Source organism: Callithrix jacchus, chromosome 9, assembly GCF_049354715.1.
Source record: "Callithrix jacchus isolate 240 chromosome 9, calJac240_pri, whole genome shotgun sequence".
Taxonomy (NCBI): Eukaryota; Metazoa; Chordata; class Mammalia; order Primates; family Cebidae; genus Callithrix; species Callithrix jacchus.
Genome location: NC_133510.1, coordinates 111,820,183 through 111,840,000, shown reverse-complemented (window position 1 = coordinate 111,840,000; position 19,818 = coordinate 111,820,183). Strand labels below are relative to the sequence as shown.

Sequence of the window (19,818 nt, the reverse complement as noted above, 5' to 3'; positions counted from 1 at the left end):
GATCCTAGGGGATCTAAATGTGTCCACAGCACCATCTGCCTTCAAAGGGTCAAAGGAAATTAACCTCCCTTTATCCCCCAACCCCCACCCCTTAAGAGGAGCTAGGAGAGTAACATGAGGCCATTTAGTAGCTCAGATGCCTGGCTTAGGTGGGAGATATGAGAGAAAAGAAGGTCTTCTCTTTTAGCAAAATCGAAGGCAGCAGGGGGTAGGTGGGAGCAGGGATTTGTTTAAATGTTCCCTTAGCTGTCCAGCATGCCCAAAGGCTGAGGAAGTGAAAAGGAGGAACGTGTGGAAGCAGCAGACAGAGGAGGCAGCCAGCGCAGTTGGTTACATTGAGCAAACAAGTAAATTGAGCAAAGACAGAACCGTATTGAGGATAATGAGACCAGATTTCCCATTATTGGAGAAGGGAATTGCAACACAGAAGTAAAGAAGGTTAGAAAGATCCCTAAGGTAACTAACTGAAGTGGAAAGTATCAGTATGAACTCCTTGTTTTTAAATAAATATACACAGAGAGATAGATATGGTGAATGTGTGAAGAGAGAGGAAGAGAAGTAAGACAGAAATAGATGATTGTTAGATAGATAGATAGATAGATAGATAGATAGATAGATAGATAGATAGACAAACAGATAATTTCTTAGCTGTGTCTACCAAGAGGGCCCAGCAGCAGTGACACCCCAAAAGCAATGATCACACTGAGCACAAAGATCTCGGTTTCTAAATACTATCTTCTGCCAAAGGGAGCCAGGGCTTCCTGGAAAGGTGATGACAGACTCCAGGGCTGGGCAAGGGAAGATGAGCTGGACATCTTGTGCTAGAAAATAGGGAAGACCTTGAGGAATGATGGAGATGTGCCAAAAAGACAATAGGAATCAGCTTGGAGGGGCTCCCACCGGCCGGATCTGGGAGTCTGCACGTCAAAATAGTAACAGGTTGCAGCCTGGGCACGGTGGCTCATGCCTGTAATTCCAGCACTTTGGGAGGCTGAGGCAGGCAAATCACTTCAGGTCAGGAGTTTGAGACCAGCCTGGACAACATGGTGAAACCTCATCTCTACCAAAATTAAAAATTAAAAAATTAGCCAGGCATGGTGGCAGGCACCTGTAATCTCAGTTACTCAGGAGGCTGAAGTGGGAGAATTGCTAGAACCCAGGAGGTGGAGGTTTCAGTGAGCCAAGATTGTGCCACTGCACTCCAGCCTGGGTGCAGAGCAAAACCCTGTCTCAAAATAATACTACTAACAATAATGATAATAATAATAACGGGTTGCAACTCATGAAATAAAATTGGAATCTGCGGGTCCTTACTGATTAGATGGAGAGATAAGACAGATAAAGGAGAGAAGGAAAGCTCTTCTGAGCATCAAAAGAATAACAACCCACTGTATAAATAGAACTCCACAAGTCCATACTGATTGAATGGATAGACAGATAAGATGAAAGGAAGAAGGAAAAGCTCTTTTTGACAGTAGGATGTCAACTAATAAATGTAGATGAAATGACAGAAATAAAAAATGCCATTTGTGGGGCTGGGTGCAGTGGCTCATGCCTGTAATCCTACTGCTTTGGGAAGTCAAGGCAGGAGGATTGCTTGAGCCCAGGAGTTTGAGACCAGCCTGAACAACATAATGAGACCTCATCTCTAAAATAATGTTTTAAAAAAAAATTAGCTGGGCGTGGTGCTGTGTGCCTGTAGTCCCAGTGCTGTAGTCTTGGAGACTGAGGTAAGGATGGATTGAGCCGGGAAGGTTGAGGCTTTGGTGAGCCATGATGGCACCACAGCACTCAAGCCTGGGATAGGGCGAGACCCTGTCTCAAAAACCAAATAAAAACAACCATGTGTTACCATCGCAGTGGAAGATGATGTAGATAGAGATAGGCAATGGCTAAAGCTGGTAGGTGGAGGTTCTAAGGGGAGGATATTGGCACAGTCTCTGAATATTTCCTCACAAAGGAGAAATATTCATCATGAATGGAAAGTTATAACTTAGGGTGCAGGAATCTGTCAGACCAGATTACCAAGCTGGTAATCTCCATCACCAGCTTGATCAGGTGATGAAGATTAATGTCACTGGTGATGGGACAGGTTGACACTGTGTGCCCTGGTGTGCTGAGAAGAGCTCAGGTCAAGGTGTTCCTGCCAAGAAGACATTTTTCCTTGGACTTACTGGGTTATGGGTAGGGCTCAATGGCAGCAGTTATGAAATTTGAGAATTACTTGGGGAATTAAAAATGCAGGTGAGACTGGGCGTGGGGCCTCACATCTGTATTCCCAGTGCTTTTGGAGGCTGAGGTGGGAGGATCGCTTGAGGCCAAGAGTTCAAGACCAGCCTGGGTAACATACATCTCTACAAATGATAATAATCATTAGCCAGGAGTGGTGGTGCGTATCTGTAGTCTTAGCTACTCTGGAGGCTGAGGTGGGAGGATCACTTGAGCCCAGGAGTTCAAGGTTGTGGTGACCTATGATTGCACTTTAGCCTGGATGACAGAGTGAGACACAGACTCTAAATAAATAAATACAATAAAAATGCAGATGCCAGGGCCTCATCCCTGGGTGTCTGTTTCTGGGTCTAGGGAGGGAGGGAGCTAGAGATCTATATATTTAACCATCATCATCCCAGGAAATTCTGATGTAAGTGGTCCACTGACCACTCTTGGAGGAATGTCGGCAGGAAGTTTAGAAAAACCGTAGCCATTTTCCCACCCAGTTCTGATCTTAACTCCCTTTCTGTCTCTTTTACATTCCCAGGGTAACGCTCTATGCGGAGTTCCTTCCCATGAAAGCCAGAGCTAAATGTATTTTGCTGATTGAGGTAAGAAGGAGAGTGGCCTGGGTCTCCAGAGAGTGTGGACTCTGGCAGGGGGTTCTCAGATGTCTTTGGCCACAGGCCAAGGAAAAGGGGTTTTAAGAAAAAAAAAGTTACAGACTCAATATGCAAAAATGTAACAGGATCAGTTTCATCAATTCTCACATGCCCGTTTTGCAATATGGTTCAATTCTTCAATTGACAAAAACATTCAAGCTATCGTCCCTCAAAAAAAAAATGGTGGCAAGAGTATGGAAGAGTATGTTTTTCTTGAACTGGAAAGAGCTTGAATTTGAGAGTTGGCGTTGAATAGTGTGGCATGAGGAGACCAGACTCCTGCCCCCACACCCACATCATCACCCTCCACCTGTGCTTTTGGTCCATGGACATTCTTGACCATTTCTGTGGCCTTAGAACTCTCAAGGTCCAACTAGTTCCTCTCAAGTTTTTCTTCCAGGGTCTCGTGACCCATTTCCAACCTTCCAATCATGATCTGGACTATCTCAGAGCAAATACAGTGTCCATGACCCTCCCCCCCCAACCTCATGCAGCTGCCTGATGGAGCCCTCCGCACAGTGGCAGAAGGGTGTATTTGCCCCTGCTGGACATTGATCCCAACAGTGATGACTATGAACCCACTCTGATGTCCCCAGTCACTGTAAGCACACTGACAATATTAATCACATTGCCCCCACAGCCCAACATCCTGACAACATCTGCTCCTTACCAATTAGGGTGACGCTTCAGTGATCCACACTCATGTGGATGAATCAGTTGTTTAAATATTGAAATGCATCTGGGACTTTGGGAGGCCAAGACAGGAGGATCATTTGAGGTGAGGAGTTTGGGGCTGCAGTGAGCTGTGATCACACCATTGCGCTCCAGCCTGAGTGGCAGAACAAGACCCTATCTATTAAAAAACAACAACAACAACAACAACAAGAAGGCTAGGTGTGGTGGCTCATGCCTGTAATTTCAGCACTTTGGGAGGCTGAGGTGGGTGGACCACCTGAGGTCAGGAGTTCACGATCAGCCTGGCCAACCTGGTGATGAAACCTCATCTCTACTAAAAAAATGCAAAAACTTAACCGGGTATGGTGGCAGCCACCTGTAATCCCAGCTGAGGCAGGAGACTTGCTTGAACCCAGGAGGTGGAGATTGCAGTGAGTGGAGATTGCAGTGAGCCGAGATCACACCATTGCACTGCAGACTAGGTGACAGAGTGAGACTCTGTCTCAAAAAAAAAAAAAAAAAAGTGGGCAAGGGGAATATATCTGGACCAGTTGATCTTGAACTCTGACTGCCCTTCATTGCCTTACACTCTGTCCTCTCTTGGGACCCTCCAGAGCTTCCCATGATTCAGTAACTAAAGAGTTAAACCCTGGCACGGTGCACATGGTTTGGGCATGTGTAATTGGTGTCCATTCTGATTGGTCAGTGCATTACTTGTTAAACATTCTTCTCTGGGCCCTGGTTGTCAGCAACAGAAATGGACTGTGGTTTATTTAAGCGAAAAGGGACTTCGAAAGGTTTTTAGGGACTCCAAAACAAATGAGGAGACTGGAGGGCCAGGTTTTGGAATGCACAGTAATTGTAGAGTCAGGGTCCCAACAGGAAACAGCTACTGAAATTAGGATCATTGCAGATGGTTTAATAAAGACACTATTGCCCCAACGTGGTGGCTCACACCTGTAATCCCAGCACTTTGGGAGGCCAAGGTGGGCAGATTGCTTGAGGTCAGGAGTATGAGACCAGCCTGGCCAACATGGCAAAACCCCCATCTCTACAAAAACTTAGCCAGGCGTGGTGGCACACACCTGTAATCTCAGCTACTCGGGAGGCTGAGGCATGAGAATTGCCTGAGCCTGGGAGGCAGAGGTTGCAGTGAGCTGAGACTGTACCACTGAACTCCAGCCTGGGCAGCAGAGCAAGACTCTGTCTCAAAACAACAATAACAACAAATAAATAAATCAAGGGACGATTCTAAAATCCCCACTTTACCACCTCAGGCCAGAAGGAGCAAAGAGAGGGATTAATGAGCTGCCCAGAGAGTCATATGATGAAGGCTGTGGGACAGGAGCTAGGACCTTCAGCTGAGGGATACAACCAGCCAGGACCACTCTGCAGGGAGGAAGCCAGGGGAATAAGTGCTTCCGTGTCTTTCTCCTCCCTCCCTCCCTACCTCCCTCCCTCCCTCTCTCCCATCTCCTGCAGGACTCCACATCGGCTGCACCCAGTGGGAAACGCTAGGACAGGGAGCCTGTTGATGGAATCCACACAAAAGTGGAAAAGATGGAGAGTGACTTGGGCAGGCAAACAGAAGATATTCAGCCCCATCAAGAAGGGGCAATTCTGATTAGGAATTCTGGGGCACCATTGGGCAAGGGAGATGGATGTCAGTGAGAAAAATCAGTGTGTCCATTTTGTACAGCCATGTTCATAGCCGCGTTATTCACAATAGCTAAGACGTGAAAGTGGCCGGGCACGGTGGCTCACGCCTATAATCCCAGCACTTTCGGAGGCCGAGGTGGGCAGTTCACCTGAGGTCAGGAGTTTGAGACCAGCCTGGCCAACATGCTAAAAATCCATCTCTTAAAAAAAAAGGACATGGAAGTAACCCAAGTGTCCATCAGCACACTCGTGGACAAACAAGCTGTGGTCTACACATTCATTGGAATATTATTCAGCCTCAAAAAGGAAGGACATTGTGACACATGCTACATTGCAGATGAATCTTGAGGACATTATGCTCGGGGAAATAAGCCAGTCACAAAAAACAAATACTGTACAATTCCATTTATATGAGGTACCTAGAGTAATCAAATTTATAGAGACAAAAAGTAGAATCGTAGTTGCCAAGGGCTGGGGATAGAGGGGAATGGAGAGTTATTGTTTAATGGGCACAGACTTTCTGACCGGGCACGGTGGCTCACCCCTGCAATCCCAGCAATTTGGGAGGCTGAGACAGGTAGATCACCTGAGGTCCGGAGTTTGAAACCAGTCTGGCCAACAAGGTAAAACCCTGTCTCTACTAAAACTACAAAAATTAGCTGAATGTGATTGGGGGCATCTGTAATTCCAACTATTCGGGAGGCTGAGGCAGGAGAATCGCTTGAATCCGTGAGGCAGAGGTTGCGGTGAGCTGAGATCATGCCACTGCACTTCAGCCTGGGTGACAGAGCAAGACTCTTGTCTCGAAAAAAAAAAATAAGTACACACTTTCATGTTTGCAAGATGAGTTCTGGTAAAGGGGAGTGGTGATGTTTGCATAATATTACAAATATATTTAATACCACTGAACTGTACACTTAAAAATGGTTAAGATGGTAAATTTTGTTATGTGTATTTTACCATAATAAAAAATTTGAGGCTGGGTGCGGTGGCTCATGCCTATAATCCCACGCTTGGGGAGGCCCAGGAGGGCAAATCACTTGAGCCCAGGAGTTCAAGACCAGCCTGGGAAGCATAGTGAAACCCCACCTCTACTAAAGATACAAAAAATTAGCCGGGCGTGGTGGCATGTCCTGTAGTTCCAGCCACTCAGGAGGCTCAGGTGGGAGGATAACTTGAGCCTGGGAGGTCGGAACTGTGGTGAGCCATGATTTGAACACTGTATTTCAGCCTGGGTGACAGAGCAAGACCCTGTTAAAAAGAAAAGACCCAATATGTTGACTACCAATTTGACATCACATAATATTGACCATATTGATCTTAACCAGAGCTGCCACATTGCCCCACTCCAGTGGGTGCCATACAAATATACAGTGGAGATGGCACCCTTGTGAGCTTGGCAACATGGCAGCCCTGGCCCAACCCTATAGATCACAGGGAAAGGGTGGCTATTCTAACCTTGCTGACTCCAGTAACCCCTTACCCTTAGAAAGACCCTGGTCCACAGTGCCCCATAATTCCTCACTGTGTGGACCATGCTACCCCCGTCGCTGACCCTGATTCTCCTGTGCCAGGTATTCTGGGCCATCGGGACAGTGTTCGAGGTCGCCCTGGCTGTGTTCGTGATGCCCAGCCTGGGCTGGCGTTGGCTCCTCCTCCTCTCGGCTGTCCCGCTCCTCCTCTTTGCTGTGCTGTGCTTCGTAGGTATCCTTTAAGAGATCTCAGCTTTTGCTACCTGACACCTGACTGTCTACTCTATTTTTGTGGGGAGGGGATGGAGAAGGATACCAAAGCCATCTTTTAAGATTATTATTATTTTTTCATCAGGAAATGGGACAAGAGAGCTATGGCCTGGGATTGCCCCAGTATGGAGTGTTAGATTTCCTCCAGACAGACACTTCTGAGATATTTTCTAGGGAGATAACTGGGGATGGGGGGATACACTGGCCCCATCATTGCAAAATCTACACTTAAAGTGATTATATTGCCCTAGGTGAGACTCTTAAGTTGCAAGTGACAGAAATCCCATTCAAACTGGCTTAAGTAAAAAGGGATAAATACATTTCAGAGGATTCAAGCTAACTTCAGGAATGGCTGGCTCTAGGAGTTTAATGATCTCTTCATCTCAGCTCTGCAGAAACCACACCCTCAACTGAGATCTTGCCATATCCTCATCATTTCACAGGCACATGCATGAAACACTTTACAGCCAGTAGGCACTAAAATAAGCCTAGAGATGGCTAGTTATCATGTATGATAAATACCACAAAAATTCCTGGTAATGACAATAAGCGTTAATAATTATTAAGCTTAACTGTGTGGCAGGCTCTGTGCTCCATGCATTATCATATTTATTCCTCCCACTAATCACAGGACTATAATGAACCCCTATATGAGTCAGGGTGATACAAGCTGCTGAAACAAATAAAGCCCACACATTCAGCAACATGGCATGAGAGGAGCTTATCTCTCACTCACACAATAGTTCAGAATGACTTTTCTTGTTGGCAAGTGGAATTCTGGGCCTGGTTTTGTGCAGCTGGTGGCTCTGTCATCTTCTAGGGCTCTGAAGTCTTCTACAGTCAGACAACAGACTTGCAAAAGGCAAGTGGTGACTGCACATTCACTTCTTAAATGCCTTGTCCAGGAACAGTCTGCTCATACACCATTGGTGAACACAAGTCACATGGTCTCACCTAGATGCAAGGGGAGCTGGGAAATGTAGTCCCTGTCTGGGCAGCCACATCTGAAGACAACTTGGCACTATGAAAAAGGAAGGGGCCTACTGCAAATAGATGAAAGAACTCTGAACCAGATCTTCTAACTTCTAGTCTTATGTTTTCTCCAGTTTACCTGCTGTTTCAAATAGCTGTTGCTCCATTTTTACAGAACTGTATTTATCTAGTCATTTGTGGTTGTGACTTCCATAGGCCTAAAAATCTTCCTGATTTCTTTCTCTTGAACTGAGTTTGCAAGATGATGCTGAATACAGGTGAGGTATAATTCCTTAAGACATGAGGGTGAGAATTCTGTGGTGATCTTAATTTAATTCAGCCTTCACCCGGAATTCTGAAAGCAGCCCCAAGTAATAGTAATAGTAACCGTGACAATAATAGTAACTGCATTAACCCCAACCAGGCACTGTGCTAAGCACCTTGCCTGGATGATCCTGTTTAATCCCCTCAAGAGCCCTATGAGCTAGGATCTCTTGTCATTCACATTTTATGGATAAGGAAATGAAAGCACAGAGGTGTCAATTAATTGTATAGGTCACACAACCAACATAATAAACAGCGGGGCCAGGATTTGAAGTCAGGTCTCCAGAGCCCCCACCTTAAAGACCCCACACATAAATAAGAGTGTGTGGCTAGAATTGAGTGCTCTGTTCCACCCTAACCAGCCACACCTGAGTCTCCTGTCTCCCCCATCCCAGTGGCTGCCGGAAAGTGCAAGGTATGACGTGCTGTCAGGGAACCAGGAAAAGGCAATTGCCACCTTAAAGAGGATAGCGACGGAAAACGGAGCTCCCATGCCACTGGGGAAACTCATCATCTCCAGACAGGTCAGTGCCTGGACCAATGGACTCTGCAACGTGTGTATCAGTGTGCATGCAGGAGAGTGTGTGCACATAGAGTAGGGCATGCAAGTGTGGATACACGTGGGTGTGTGTACCCAGGATGGGGTGGGTGTGTGTGCACATGGAGCAGAGGAGGGCTCAGTAGACAGGACCTGCAAGGGTAATTTGGCTACTCCAATATGTATCGTCACTGCCAAATTCTAAAAATGCTACCTGGAGAATTTCACCAGTGACTAGAGAAATGTAACGTCTGGCTAATGTGTCCTGTAACTACTCCTGCTTTGGGTTCACCTTTCAGCACAGATGAAGTCTGACTAGCAAATGAGATTGATTGGCAAAAGCTGTGCAGTAAAACCACATTAGGAAGGAATGTGCTTAGATCGCGGTCATCAAACCGCACCTGATGTAGATGTTCTTAATGGATGGTGCCATTAAGCACCAGCTTGTATCATTCTGACTCCACCAGTAACACCATCAGGAAATCCACCACAGTGAAACTTAATGAGCACCTACTGTATGTAGGCACTAGCACTGCACACACTAAGAGAAAAGATTTGGATTTAAGGCTGCAGTTCCTGCCCTCAAGGGCCATCCAAGGGGATTGGAGAAATGTAACAAATACCCTTAAGCAGACATCAGATCCTATAAAGAAATTACCTTTTTAAAATAAAGTTCTATTTCTGATTGTTTTTATATTATGCAAGAAGAATTAAATGGTATTTCAGCAGGTTGGAAGGAGGTGTTTGGTCTGACAACACAGAGGCCAGGGGACTGCCCCAAATCTCCAGGGGCAGAGCAGGAGGGATTCCACAAGATGTGCAGAAGCCCATTTGGTTGCCTTTGGGGAGAGACCCCTCCCGTGAATGAAGGAAAGCCAGGCTGGTCTCGAACTCCCGGCTTCAAGTGATCCACCTGCCCTGGCCTCCCAAAGTGCTGGGATTGCAGGCATGAACCACCGCACCTGGCCATAGCATATATTTTTTGTAAAGAACGTTGTAAAGCAAAGATTTGTAAAATTTGTAAATTACATAAAATTGGCCAATAGGTCATTTAGCTCATCCATCTTTTGGTAAATTGATGTTTGGTGAATTTGTTTCTCAACACATTCATTGTTGCCACCTAGACCTAGAACTGGGGAAGGCGCCTGGGTATGTGTGAAATGGCTGGACATGCTTTGAACTGGTTTTCTGCTCCCTGGGTCCATGAGTCTGTGCTGAGGTATGAGGGGCCAGGACAGAGGGATCTACTTCCCCAATCCAGGTTTCCAGGTTGGAGGGCATGAGATCCATCCTGTGGGAATCACGCCTCTGGACATGGCTGGGTTCTGGCTGGAGGGGTTGGGAGGCTGCATCCTGTAGATTTGAGTTCTGGGTTCTCAGAGCTCCAGTGTCCTACCAACCAGAAACCTCCCTCCTACCCATGTGTGCACTAGTCTCAGGCCACCAGCAGGTCTCCCATGCATCTGTAGAGGAGAGAATAAATACCATGTCTTTGTTTTGAAACAGGAAGACCGAGGCAAAATGAGGGACCTTTTCACACCCCATTTTAGATGGACAACTTTGTTGCTGTGGTTTATATGGTAAGAGCTGTTCCTTGACCACTTTGACCCCCTTCCACTCCCTGTGTCCTGTTTTGGGTTTTGTTTTAATGCAATGCACAGAGAACACTTTGATTTACAGCAGCGTTTGCAAATTTCAGTAGTTTGAACATCATCCTCCTGATTTCCGCCATATCCAGGTCATCATCTGTCCATACTATTATTTCCTTAATCTTTTTCTTTAAATTGACTGCTTTTACTCAAGCATCTTTTAAAAGGCAACTTTATAACTCTTTTATTGTTTTTGTTTTTTATTTTTGAGACAGAGTCGCCTCCCTCCACTGCTCAGGCTGAGTGCAGTGGCACTATCCTAGCTTATTGCAGCCTTGAACTCCTGAACTCAAGCAATCCTCCCTCCTTAGCCTCCCTAAATTCTGGGATTACAGGTGTAAGCCACTGAACCAGGCCTGTAACTCTACTTTAAAGGAAAACACTTTAATTGCAGGTCATAGATAAAAGGCACTCTTAAAGAGAAATACCAGAAAAAGTAACCAGATGGATGGTTTGTAGAGGCAATGAGCCTCTGTATGTAAGAGATAAAAGGGCTGGCTGGACATGGTGACTCATGCCCATAATCCCAACACTTTGGTAAGGCCGAGGTTGGAAGATCTCCTGAAGCCAGGAGTTCGAGAACAGCCTGGGCAACATGGTAAAACCCTGTCTCTACACAAAATGTTTAAGTTACCTGGGTGTGGAGGCATGCACCTGTGGTCCCAGCTACTCAGGAGGCTCAGGTGAGAGGATCACTTGAGCCCAGGAGGTCGAGGCTGCCACCCCTGTGGTGCCCAAGGGGCAATACGGGCTCAGGGAGGACACTGTGATCATGCCACTGTACTCCAGCCTAGGCGACAGAATGAGACCCTGTTTCAAAACAAAAACAAAAAAGAAATGGGGGGGAGGTGTTAAAGACTTCATAGCACGTAAGTGACACTGGGATATAATTTAAAAGAATTGAAAGTAAACTTAAAAGGGAATTTTTCTTTCATAAGATTGAATATTTCTGCTATGTGGCCCTGTGTGGTGGCTTACACCTGTAATTTCAGCCCTTTGGGAGGCTGAGGCAGGTGGATCACCTGAGGTCAGGAGTTTGAGACCAGCCTGGCCAACATGGTGTAACCCCATCTCTACTAAAATACAAAAATTAGCTGGGCGTGGTGGCGGTCGCCTGTAGTGATGAGAACCTCTTGAACCTGGGAGATGGAAGCTGCAGTGAGCCAAGATTGCACCACTGCACTCCAGCCTGAGCGACAGAGTGAGACTTTGTCTCAAAAATATATGTGTGTGTGTGTGTGTGTGTGCACGGGTGTGTGCGTATTTATTTATCCATTTAGTTATACTATGTCAGTGTCCTCCCTGAGCCCGTATTGCCCCTTGGGCACCACAGGGGTGGCATGTGGCACATATTTTGGGAACCACTGATTTGGTCAGCATGGGCATTCTTTTAAGTTCCAGTTCTGATCCTGTTGGACCTTTTCTTAAATAACAGCCGTGGAAGGGAACTGGAGACAGAAGGTGTGGGTTTGGGGGTGGCATTTGGAGAGTGTTATCACCCTAAACTCCACAATGAATTGGAATTGCAGTCATCCTTCAACTCCCTTTGTACCAATTCATGTACACAGCATTAACAGTGAACAAAATTGGCCTGGCTTAAGGCTTTGTGTTCTTTTTTAACCAGTTTTCATTTTTCCATTCACCGTTTAGCAGAGATGCTAATTAACAAGGAAGTGACCCCAAGGTGGTCAATTACAGGAAAGAGGAGAAAAAGCTTTGGTAATATACAGAACCGGGGGGTCCGTGTTGAGAATACCCACCTTTGAGCACATGTAATTTTGTTGGGCCAACGCTCCTTGAATACTGAAGCAATTAATTAGAGACTAATTTTAGTGCATCATGGAAGTCACTAAATTTGCTTGTACACATTGTAACCTAAGGAAATGAATCACTGGCTTTTGATTATGACTGTGTTTCCATATAACTATTCTACTGGATGAGAATGTTCTGGTCCTGCAAACTTGAGTATTCTAATTCCTGGGTCAGCTAGAATTAATAAACAGTGTCATTCTGCTCTGAAATTTGAAAATCACATGTCTAAGTTGACATGCTTGACCCAGAAGCCCTAAAAGATGTTAATGGGTCTGTTTTCTTCCAGAGGTTGGTCCCTCAAACCATTGTTCCCCTGTTGCCAGTTGGGTAGACAGCCTTGGAGTTGCTGTGTCTCTGGGATAGTATAGTTCTATTACTAGAAAGGTGTCCCGATTCAGACCCCAAGAAAGGGTTCTTGGATTTCGTGCAAGAAAGAATTCAAGGCCAGTCCACAGAGTAATGTGAAAGCAAATTTATTAAGAAAGTAAAGGAATGAAAGAGTGGCTGCTCCATAGGCAGAGCAGCCCCGAGGGCTCCTGGTTGCCCAATTTTATGGTTATTTCTTGATGATATGCTAAATAGGAGGTGGATTATTCATGCCTCCTCTTTTTAGAATATATAGGGGAATGCCTGATGTTGCCATGGTATTTGTAAACTGTCAAGGCGCTGGTGGAAGTGTAACAGTGAGGACGACCAGAGGTCACTCTCGTCACCATCTTGGTTTTGCTGGGTTTATAGCTGGCTTCTTTTTTTTTTTGAGACGGAGTTTCACTCTTGTTGCCCAAGTCAGAGTGCAACGGCAAGATCTTAGCTCACTGCAACCTCTACCTCCAGGTCCAAGCGAGTCTCCTGCCTCAGCCTCCCGAGTAGATAGAATTATAGACATCCACCAACACACCCGGATAATTTTTGTATTTTTATAGAGACAGGGTTTCACCATGTTGGCCAGGCTGGTCTCGAACTCCTGACCTCAGGTGATCCACCCACTTTGGCCTCCCAAAGTGCTGGGATTATAGTCAGGAGCCACCGTGCCTGACCTATAGCTGGCTTCTTTACCGCAAACTGCTTTATCAGCAAGGTCTTTATGATCTGTATCTTGGCGGACCTCCTATCTTATCCTGTGACAGAATGCCTAACCCTCTGGGAATGCAGCCCAGTAGCTCTCAGTCTTCATTTACCCAGCCCCTATTCAAGATGGAGTTGCTCTGGTTCAAACACCTCTGACAGTTCTTGGTCTTTCAAAGGACGCAGGAGCACTTCCCTTTGATCATATCATCATGCTTTTTTACCTTCTATCTTCTTGCCAAAGGTTCCTGGTAAAGCCCCAAAGCCCTGGTGCAGCCCAAAGACTGGTCCCTGCCGCTGTGGACACTGGCCCTTCCCAGTGGGGTAGAGAAAGGGGACTTGTGTTCCTCTGATCATTTCTTTACCTTTCTTGCTTTCTTCTGGCAGGTTTTCCAACGCATTCTCTTACTACGGGTTAGTTCTACTCACCACAGAACTCTTCCAGGCAGGAGATGTCTGCAGCAGTGAGTATCTTGGTTGTCTTTGCCAGCTAACTACTCCCATACCCTCGGCACATACACAGCCATGCACACTCCCACCCCAGGCTCTGCCCTTAAGGGACTGGGCCTTGTACTACTTACTACTTCTGTGGTTTTCAAGACACTCTGTAGAAACCTGGACAGTCTTGTCGCAACGGAGCCAACCTTAGCGGGGCCACATCTTATGTCGGGGTTTGGGCTCTGAAGTTTGCACTGTTCAAAGATAAACTGAGGCACATTAAAGAAAAACAGACACGAATTTGAAAAGTGTATCTGAGCAGAGAGTGATTCATGAATCAGTAGAAAAGAGCTGAAGAAAACAGAAACAGGGAACACAAAGCAGATGGGTTGTTTCAAAGTGACTTTCCTTATAGGAGTCAAATAGAACAGATTTTCTCGGCATGCCAACTCAGGTAAACAGATCCCTTCACATGGGTTGCTGCGACTCTTCCTTTTAAAAATTATTATTTTATTTGTTATTTTTTATGGAGTCTCACTCTGTTACCCAGGCTGGAGTGCAGTGGTGGGATCTCAGCTCACTGCAGCCTCCACCTCCTGGGTTCAAGCAATCTTCCTGCCTCAGCCTCCCAAGTAGGTTGGATTACAGGTGGCGCTACCACGCCTGGCTAATTTTTATGATTTTTTAGTAGAGGTGGGGTTTCACCACATTGGCCAGGCTGGTCTCAAACTCCTGACCTCAGGTGATCTGCCTGGCTTGGCTTTCAAAGTGCTGGGATTACAGGTGTGAGCCACAGCGCCTGGCCTATTATTATTATTTTTGAGAGAGGGTCTCATTCTGTCACCCAGGCTGGAGTGCAGTGGCACAATCATGGCTCACTGCAGCCTCCACCTCCCAGGCTCAAGAGAGCCTCCCACCTCAGCCCGCAAGTAGTTGGGACTACAGGCGCAAAACAAAACAGCATGTTAGTTAGTTAGTTAGTTAGTTGTTTAACCATAGAAAAGAGGCTGAAAGTTTGTAGGCCAGGTGGCTCACGCCTGTTAAATTCCAGCACTTTAGGAGGCTGAGGCGCGTAGACCACATGAGGCCAGGAGTTTGAGACAAGCCTGGTCAACATGACAAAACCCCATCTATACTAAAAATACAATAATTAGCTCGATGTGGTGGCACGCACCTACAATCCCAGCTGCTCGGGAGGCTGAGGCAGGAGAATCGCTTGAACTTGGGAGGTGGAGGTTGCAGTGAGTAGAGATTGTACCACTACTCTCCAGCCTGGGCAACAGAGCGAGATTCTATTGCAAAAGAAAAAAAAAGAAAATAAATGTATTTGGGGGTAAAATATTTTTATTTCCTTCAGGGTTTGCTGTCTGTTGAGTGACGCTCTACTAGAGTCAAGTTGGAATCTGGTATCTTACTGCCTGGAAGAGTCTGTTTTGTCAGTCTTATGATCTTCGTTTTTCATGTTACTGCTGGCAGTTGCCTAAACTCCGAAAGGGTGGGGGTATAAGAAGGAGGTGTGTCTGAGCCCCCTTCCCATCATGGCAAGAGTTCAGTTTTTCAGGTTTCTCTGGGGTCCCCTTGGCCAAGAAGGGATCTGTTCAGTAGACTGGGAGCTTAGGATTTCATTTTTGGTTTGCAGTTAAGTTACTCTGAACTGATTTCAGTTTGCTTACCTAGGACCCCACAACACTGGAGCCGTCTGACTATAGGCCTCTCAGTTCATTTTTTCTAATAGCATTTCTTTTTTTTTCGAGACAGGTTCTTGCTGTTACCCAGACTAAAGAACAGTGGTGTGATCATAGCTCACTGCAGCCTTGACCTCCTAGGTCTGAAAGCTTTTTAAGGTGAAAATTGAATATAGGTTAAAATTATGGAGTGAAACTCCCAGTACTTTGGGAGGCAGAGGCAGAAGGATCACTTGAGACCAGAAGTTCAAGAACAGCCTGGACAGTATGGCAAGACCCTGTCTCTACAAAAAATTTAAAAAATTATCTGGGCATGACGGTGTGTGCCTGTAGTCCTAGCTACTAGTTGGGAGGCCGAGGCAGGATTGTGTGAGCCCAGGAGTTCCAAGCTGCAGTGAGCCATGATTGCACCTCAGCAATCCAGCCTGGGTGACAGAGTAAGACTCTGTAAACAAATAAAAATAGGCTGGGCACAGTGACTCACACCTGAAACCCAGCACTTTGGGAGATGGAGGCAGGCGAATCATGAGGTCAGGAGATTGAGACCATCCAGGTCAACATGGTGAAACCCTCTCTCTACTAAAAATACAAAAATTAGCTGGGCGCAGTGGCAGACACCTATAGTCCCAGCTACTCGGGGCTGAGGCAGGAGGATCACTTGAACCCAGGAGGCGGAGGTTGCAGTGAGCCAAGATCATGCCACTGCACTCCAGCCTGGGTGACAGAGCAAGTCTCCATCTCAAAATAAATGAATAAATGAATAAATAAACAAATAAAATGATCATCGCAAACCCCCTAAAGAGCCCTCACGAAGCGTAGTACTCAGAACTTTATGGATATGATCCTGTGCAATAATTCTCATGTGCACATTAAGTTGAGGACCAAGTTGGCTCTCCACCATGGCCACATAACAGAATCACCCAGGAAGCTTTTAAACAATGCCCAGACCCATTTAATCAGGATTTGGGAGGGCAGGTGTAACCCAAGCATTAGCAAGTTTTAAAAGCTCCCCAGATGATTCTCTTGTGCAGCTGGAGGTGGGAACAACAGACAAAAAAAAAAAAAAAGCTAATGCAAAGGAAAGTCTCTATGCTTTTTTTATGCCTGTGCTTTTAAGCCATTCTGACTTTTAAGATAACAGTAAATTCTCAGCATTGAACTCAGAGTTGGAGGATAAAAGAATCAAGTTCCTGCTTGTGTTTGGAGTTCGCCCAATTATCTTTTTCATATTAAGGCTCTATAATCACAGTTAATCGTTTTGTTTATCGGTGTAAAGATTGGGTGAGGTAGTGGAGTCCCATCGCTCTGCGGGGATGTGGGGGAGTCTGTGTTCAGTGCTCTGCTGATGTACCTCTACTGTAGTCAGTCACAGGGTTTGGTATTGACTGAGCATAGATTGCATCTCCTAAGAGTAGAATGCTTAAGCTAAGCATCCTAAGACTTAAACTAAGGATACCAGGGAATGTGGTAAAATGGGTTAGCAACCTTTTTCTGTAAAAGATCAGGTAGTGCATACTTTAGGCTTTGTAGGCCAGTTGTTTGTAGCAGGACAATGGTGGACGGTATGTTGTTAAATTAGGTCCAGCCTGAAGTTGCCTCCTTACATATTTTAAGTTCAGCCTAAAGGTTTCTCCATTCATAGTGAACTGAAACCTAACTGGATGTGTGAACAGACTGTAACCTACTCTTGCGCCAGTCACTGACTTCAGTCACTCAACAGCAGTCAACTGGTCGGGCGTGGTGGCTCACACCTGTAATTCCAGCACTTTGGGAGCCAAGGTGGGAGGATCACCTAAGGTCAGGAGTTCAAGACCAGCCTGACCAACATGGCGAAACCCCGTCTCTACTAAAAATACAAAAATTAGCTGGGTGTGGTGGCTCGTGCCTGTAATCCCAGCTACTCAGGAGGCTAAGCCAGGAGGATCACTTGAACTGGGGGAGGCAGAGGCTGCAGTGAGCCGAGATGGCGCCACTACCTGGCATGTAGCTTTGTTGCCTGCCTGAGCAACAGAGTAAGACTGTCTCAAAAAAAAAAAAAAAGCAGTCAACTGTTAAAATCCTATTCAAACAAGGCAAACGCTGAGCTGTAACCTGTCTGGCTGTTTCTATACCTCACTTCCATGTTCTGTCACTTTCCTGTTTCTATCTGTAAATCCTTGATCACTTGCAGCACCAGTCTGTCTGAACTTATTCTGGCTTACGGGCTGCCTGATTCACAATTTACTCTTGTTCAATTAAACTCTGTTATGTTTAATTTGTCCAAGGTTTTTCTTTTAACAATGTAAATGAATAAGCATTGCTTGCGCTTCAATACAACCTTATTTATTAATGCAAATTTGAATTTTGTATCATTTTTATGCCTCACGATTTCTTCTTCTTTTAATTTTCTAAAAATCATCTGAAAAAAACATTTTTAGCACATAGGTCAGGCAAAAATAGGCAAGGGACCAGATCTGGCTAGAGTTTGCCAACCCCTGTTGAAAAGTTCTGTCTTATTCCTGGGTGGGAAAGTAAAACTATAGAACAAGCCCACAGCTGGAAATTAGGAGACCTGGATTCCAGCACCAAGTACCTGTATGACTTCGGACAAGTCATTTATTTAATATGTATTTTCTACATGCCATATACTGGTCTATGTGTCAGTGTCCAGGAAAGCTGGAGCTGGACAGAAGTGAAAGCAGTGAAGGAAAATTTCATTTAGTAGCAATTGCAATAGGAAAAGAGAGACCTCAGTATAGAACTGGGTTCCTTTCTGTATGCACAAGTATTCAAATAGGGGATTTATAGCCAGGGAGCAGGGTGGGGGAGTCAGCGGATGGAAAATTACTAAGAGGAAATGCCAAGGATAAGATGATTTATGGTTAAACCGACTTGATAAAATTATTGCTGGGCCAGGATCACACCTGTAATCCCAGCACTTTGGGAGGCAAAGGTGGGAGGATTGCTTACACTCAGGGGTTCAAGACTAGTCTGGGCAACATAGTGAGACCCCCATCTCTACAAAATGTAGAAAAAATTAGCATGCTTGTGGTCCCAGCTGCTCAGGAGGCTGAGGAAGGAGGATCACCTGGGTCCAGGGAAGTCAATGCTACAGTGAGCTCTGGTCACACCACTGTATTCCAGCCTGGGCAACAGAGCAAGGCCCTGTCTCTAAAAATATAAATAATAAATAAATAAGGCTGGGCGCAGTGGTTCATGCCTATAATCCCAGCACTTTGGGAGGCTAAAGCGGGTGGATCATGAGGTCAAGAGATCGAGACCATCCTGGTCAACAAGGTGAAACACCGTCTCTACTAAAAATACAAAAAATAGCTGGGCATGGTGGCGCGCACCTGTAATCAGGCAGGAGAATTGCTTGAACCCAGGAGGCAAAAGTTGCGGTGAGCCGAGATGGCGCCATTGCACTCCAGCCTGGGTAACAAGAGCAAAACTCTATCTCAAAACAACAACAACAACAATAAATAAATAAATAAATAAGATTGTTGTTGAAGGCAAGTATAGAGGAGGAAGCATATCTTTTCTTCTACTCATGCTGGTTTTATGACTGAGGCCCCATGACAAAAGACAGATTAAGAAGACAAAAGCATATGAACTTATTTAATCTAAGTTTAGTGTAAATAAGACACAGGAGCCTTCATAAGGAAATGAAGACCTGAAGAAATGGTTAAGCCTGAGTATTTTTGTGCTAGATTTGATGAACAATGGAGAGTCATAGAGAAATATGATAGGACAAAGAGTGTGTGAGCTAGTGGGGGGAAGGCAGCAAGGCTTGTTTAGATTCTTCTCTGTCCCTGCGTCTTTGGAGATAAGTATGTTCTTCTCAGGGTATAGGCAGGGCACCTCTCACCTGAGGGTTTTATGATCTGCTTCAAAATGGTCATAAAATTGCCGGTCACAGTGGCTCATGCCTGTAATCCCAGAACTTTGGGAGGCTGAGGTGGGCAGATTGCTTGAGCTCAGGAGTTCGAGACCAGCCTGGGCAACATGGTGAAACCCTGTCTCTATCAAAACTACAGAAACTTAGCAGGGTTTGGTGGCATGCATCTGTGGTCTTCGCCACTTAGGAGGCTGAGGTGGGAGGACCGCTTGCGCCCAGGAAGCAGCGGTTGCAGTGAGACGAGATTGCACCACTGCACGCCAGCTTGGGCAACAGAGTGAGAGCCTCTCTCAAAAAAAGAAGAGAGAGTCTTTAGAATACATCAGTGAATTCTAATAACAAAATACAAATATTTCTCCCCTGTGGGCTTATATTTGGGGGGAAGGAGCGACAATAGCATAATGAGAAATTATATAGTATATTACAAGGTAATAGATGAGTTAAAGGAAAAATTTTAAACAAATGGTAAAACCATGCCTCTCATACAAATATAAAATGAATACATGACT

The 19,818-nt window shown here is 45.6% G+C and overlaps 1 protein-coding gene across 2 annotated transcripts in view; it reads left to right on the top strand.

Annotated features, from left to right (window-relative positions):
• Positions 1-19,818, top strand: part of SVOP (SV2 related protein) — a 105,265-nt gene that overhangs the window by 64,185 nt on the left and 21,262 nt on the right. For both annotated transcript variants that reach the window (XM_054238825.2, XM_002752975.6), the window contains 5 exons: positions 2,759-2,822; positions 6,782-6,907; positions 8,641-8,769; positions 10,290-10,363; positions 13,697-13,773. In XM_054238825.2, the coding sequence (XP_054094800.1) occupies positions 2,759-2,822; positions 6,782-6,907; positions 8,641-8,769; positions 10,290-10,363; positions 13,697-13,773 (470 nt within the window). The remainder of the gene's footprint in view (positions 1-2,758; positions 2,823-6,781; positions 6,908-8,640; positions 8,770-10,289; positions 10,364-13,696; positions 13,774-19,818) is intronic.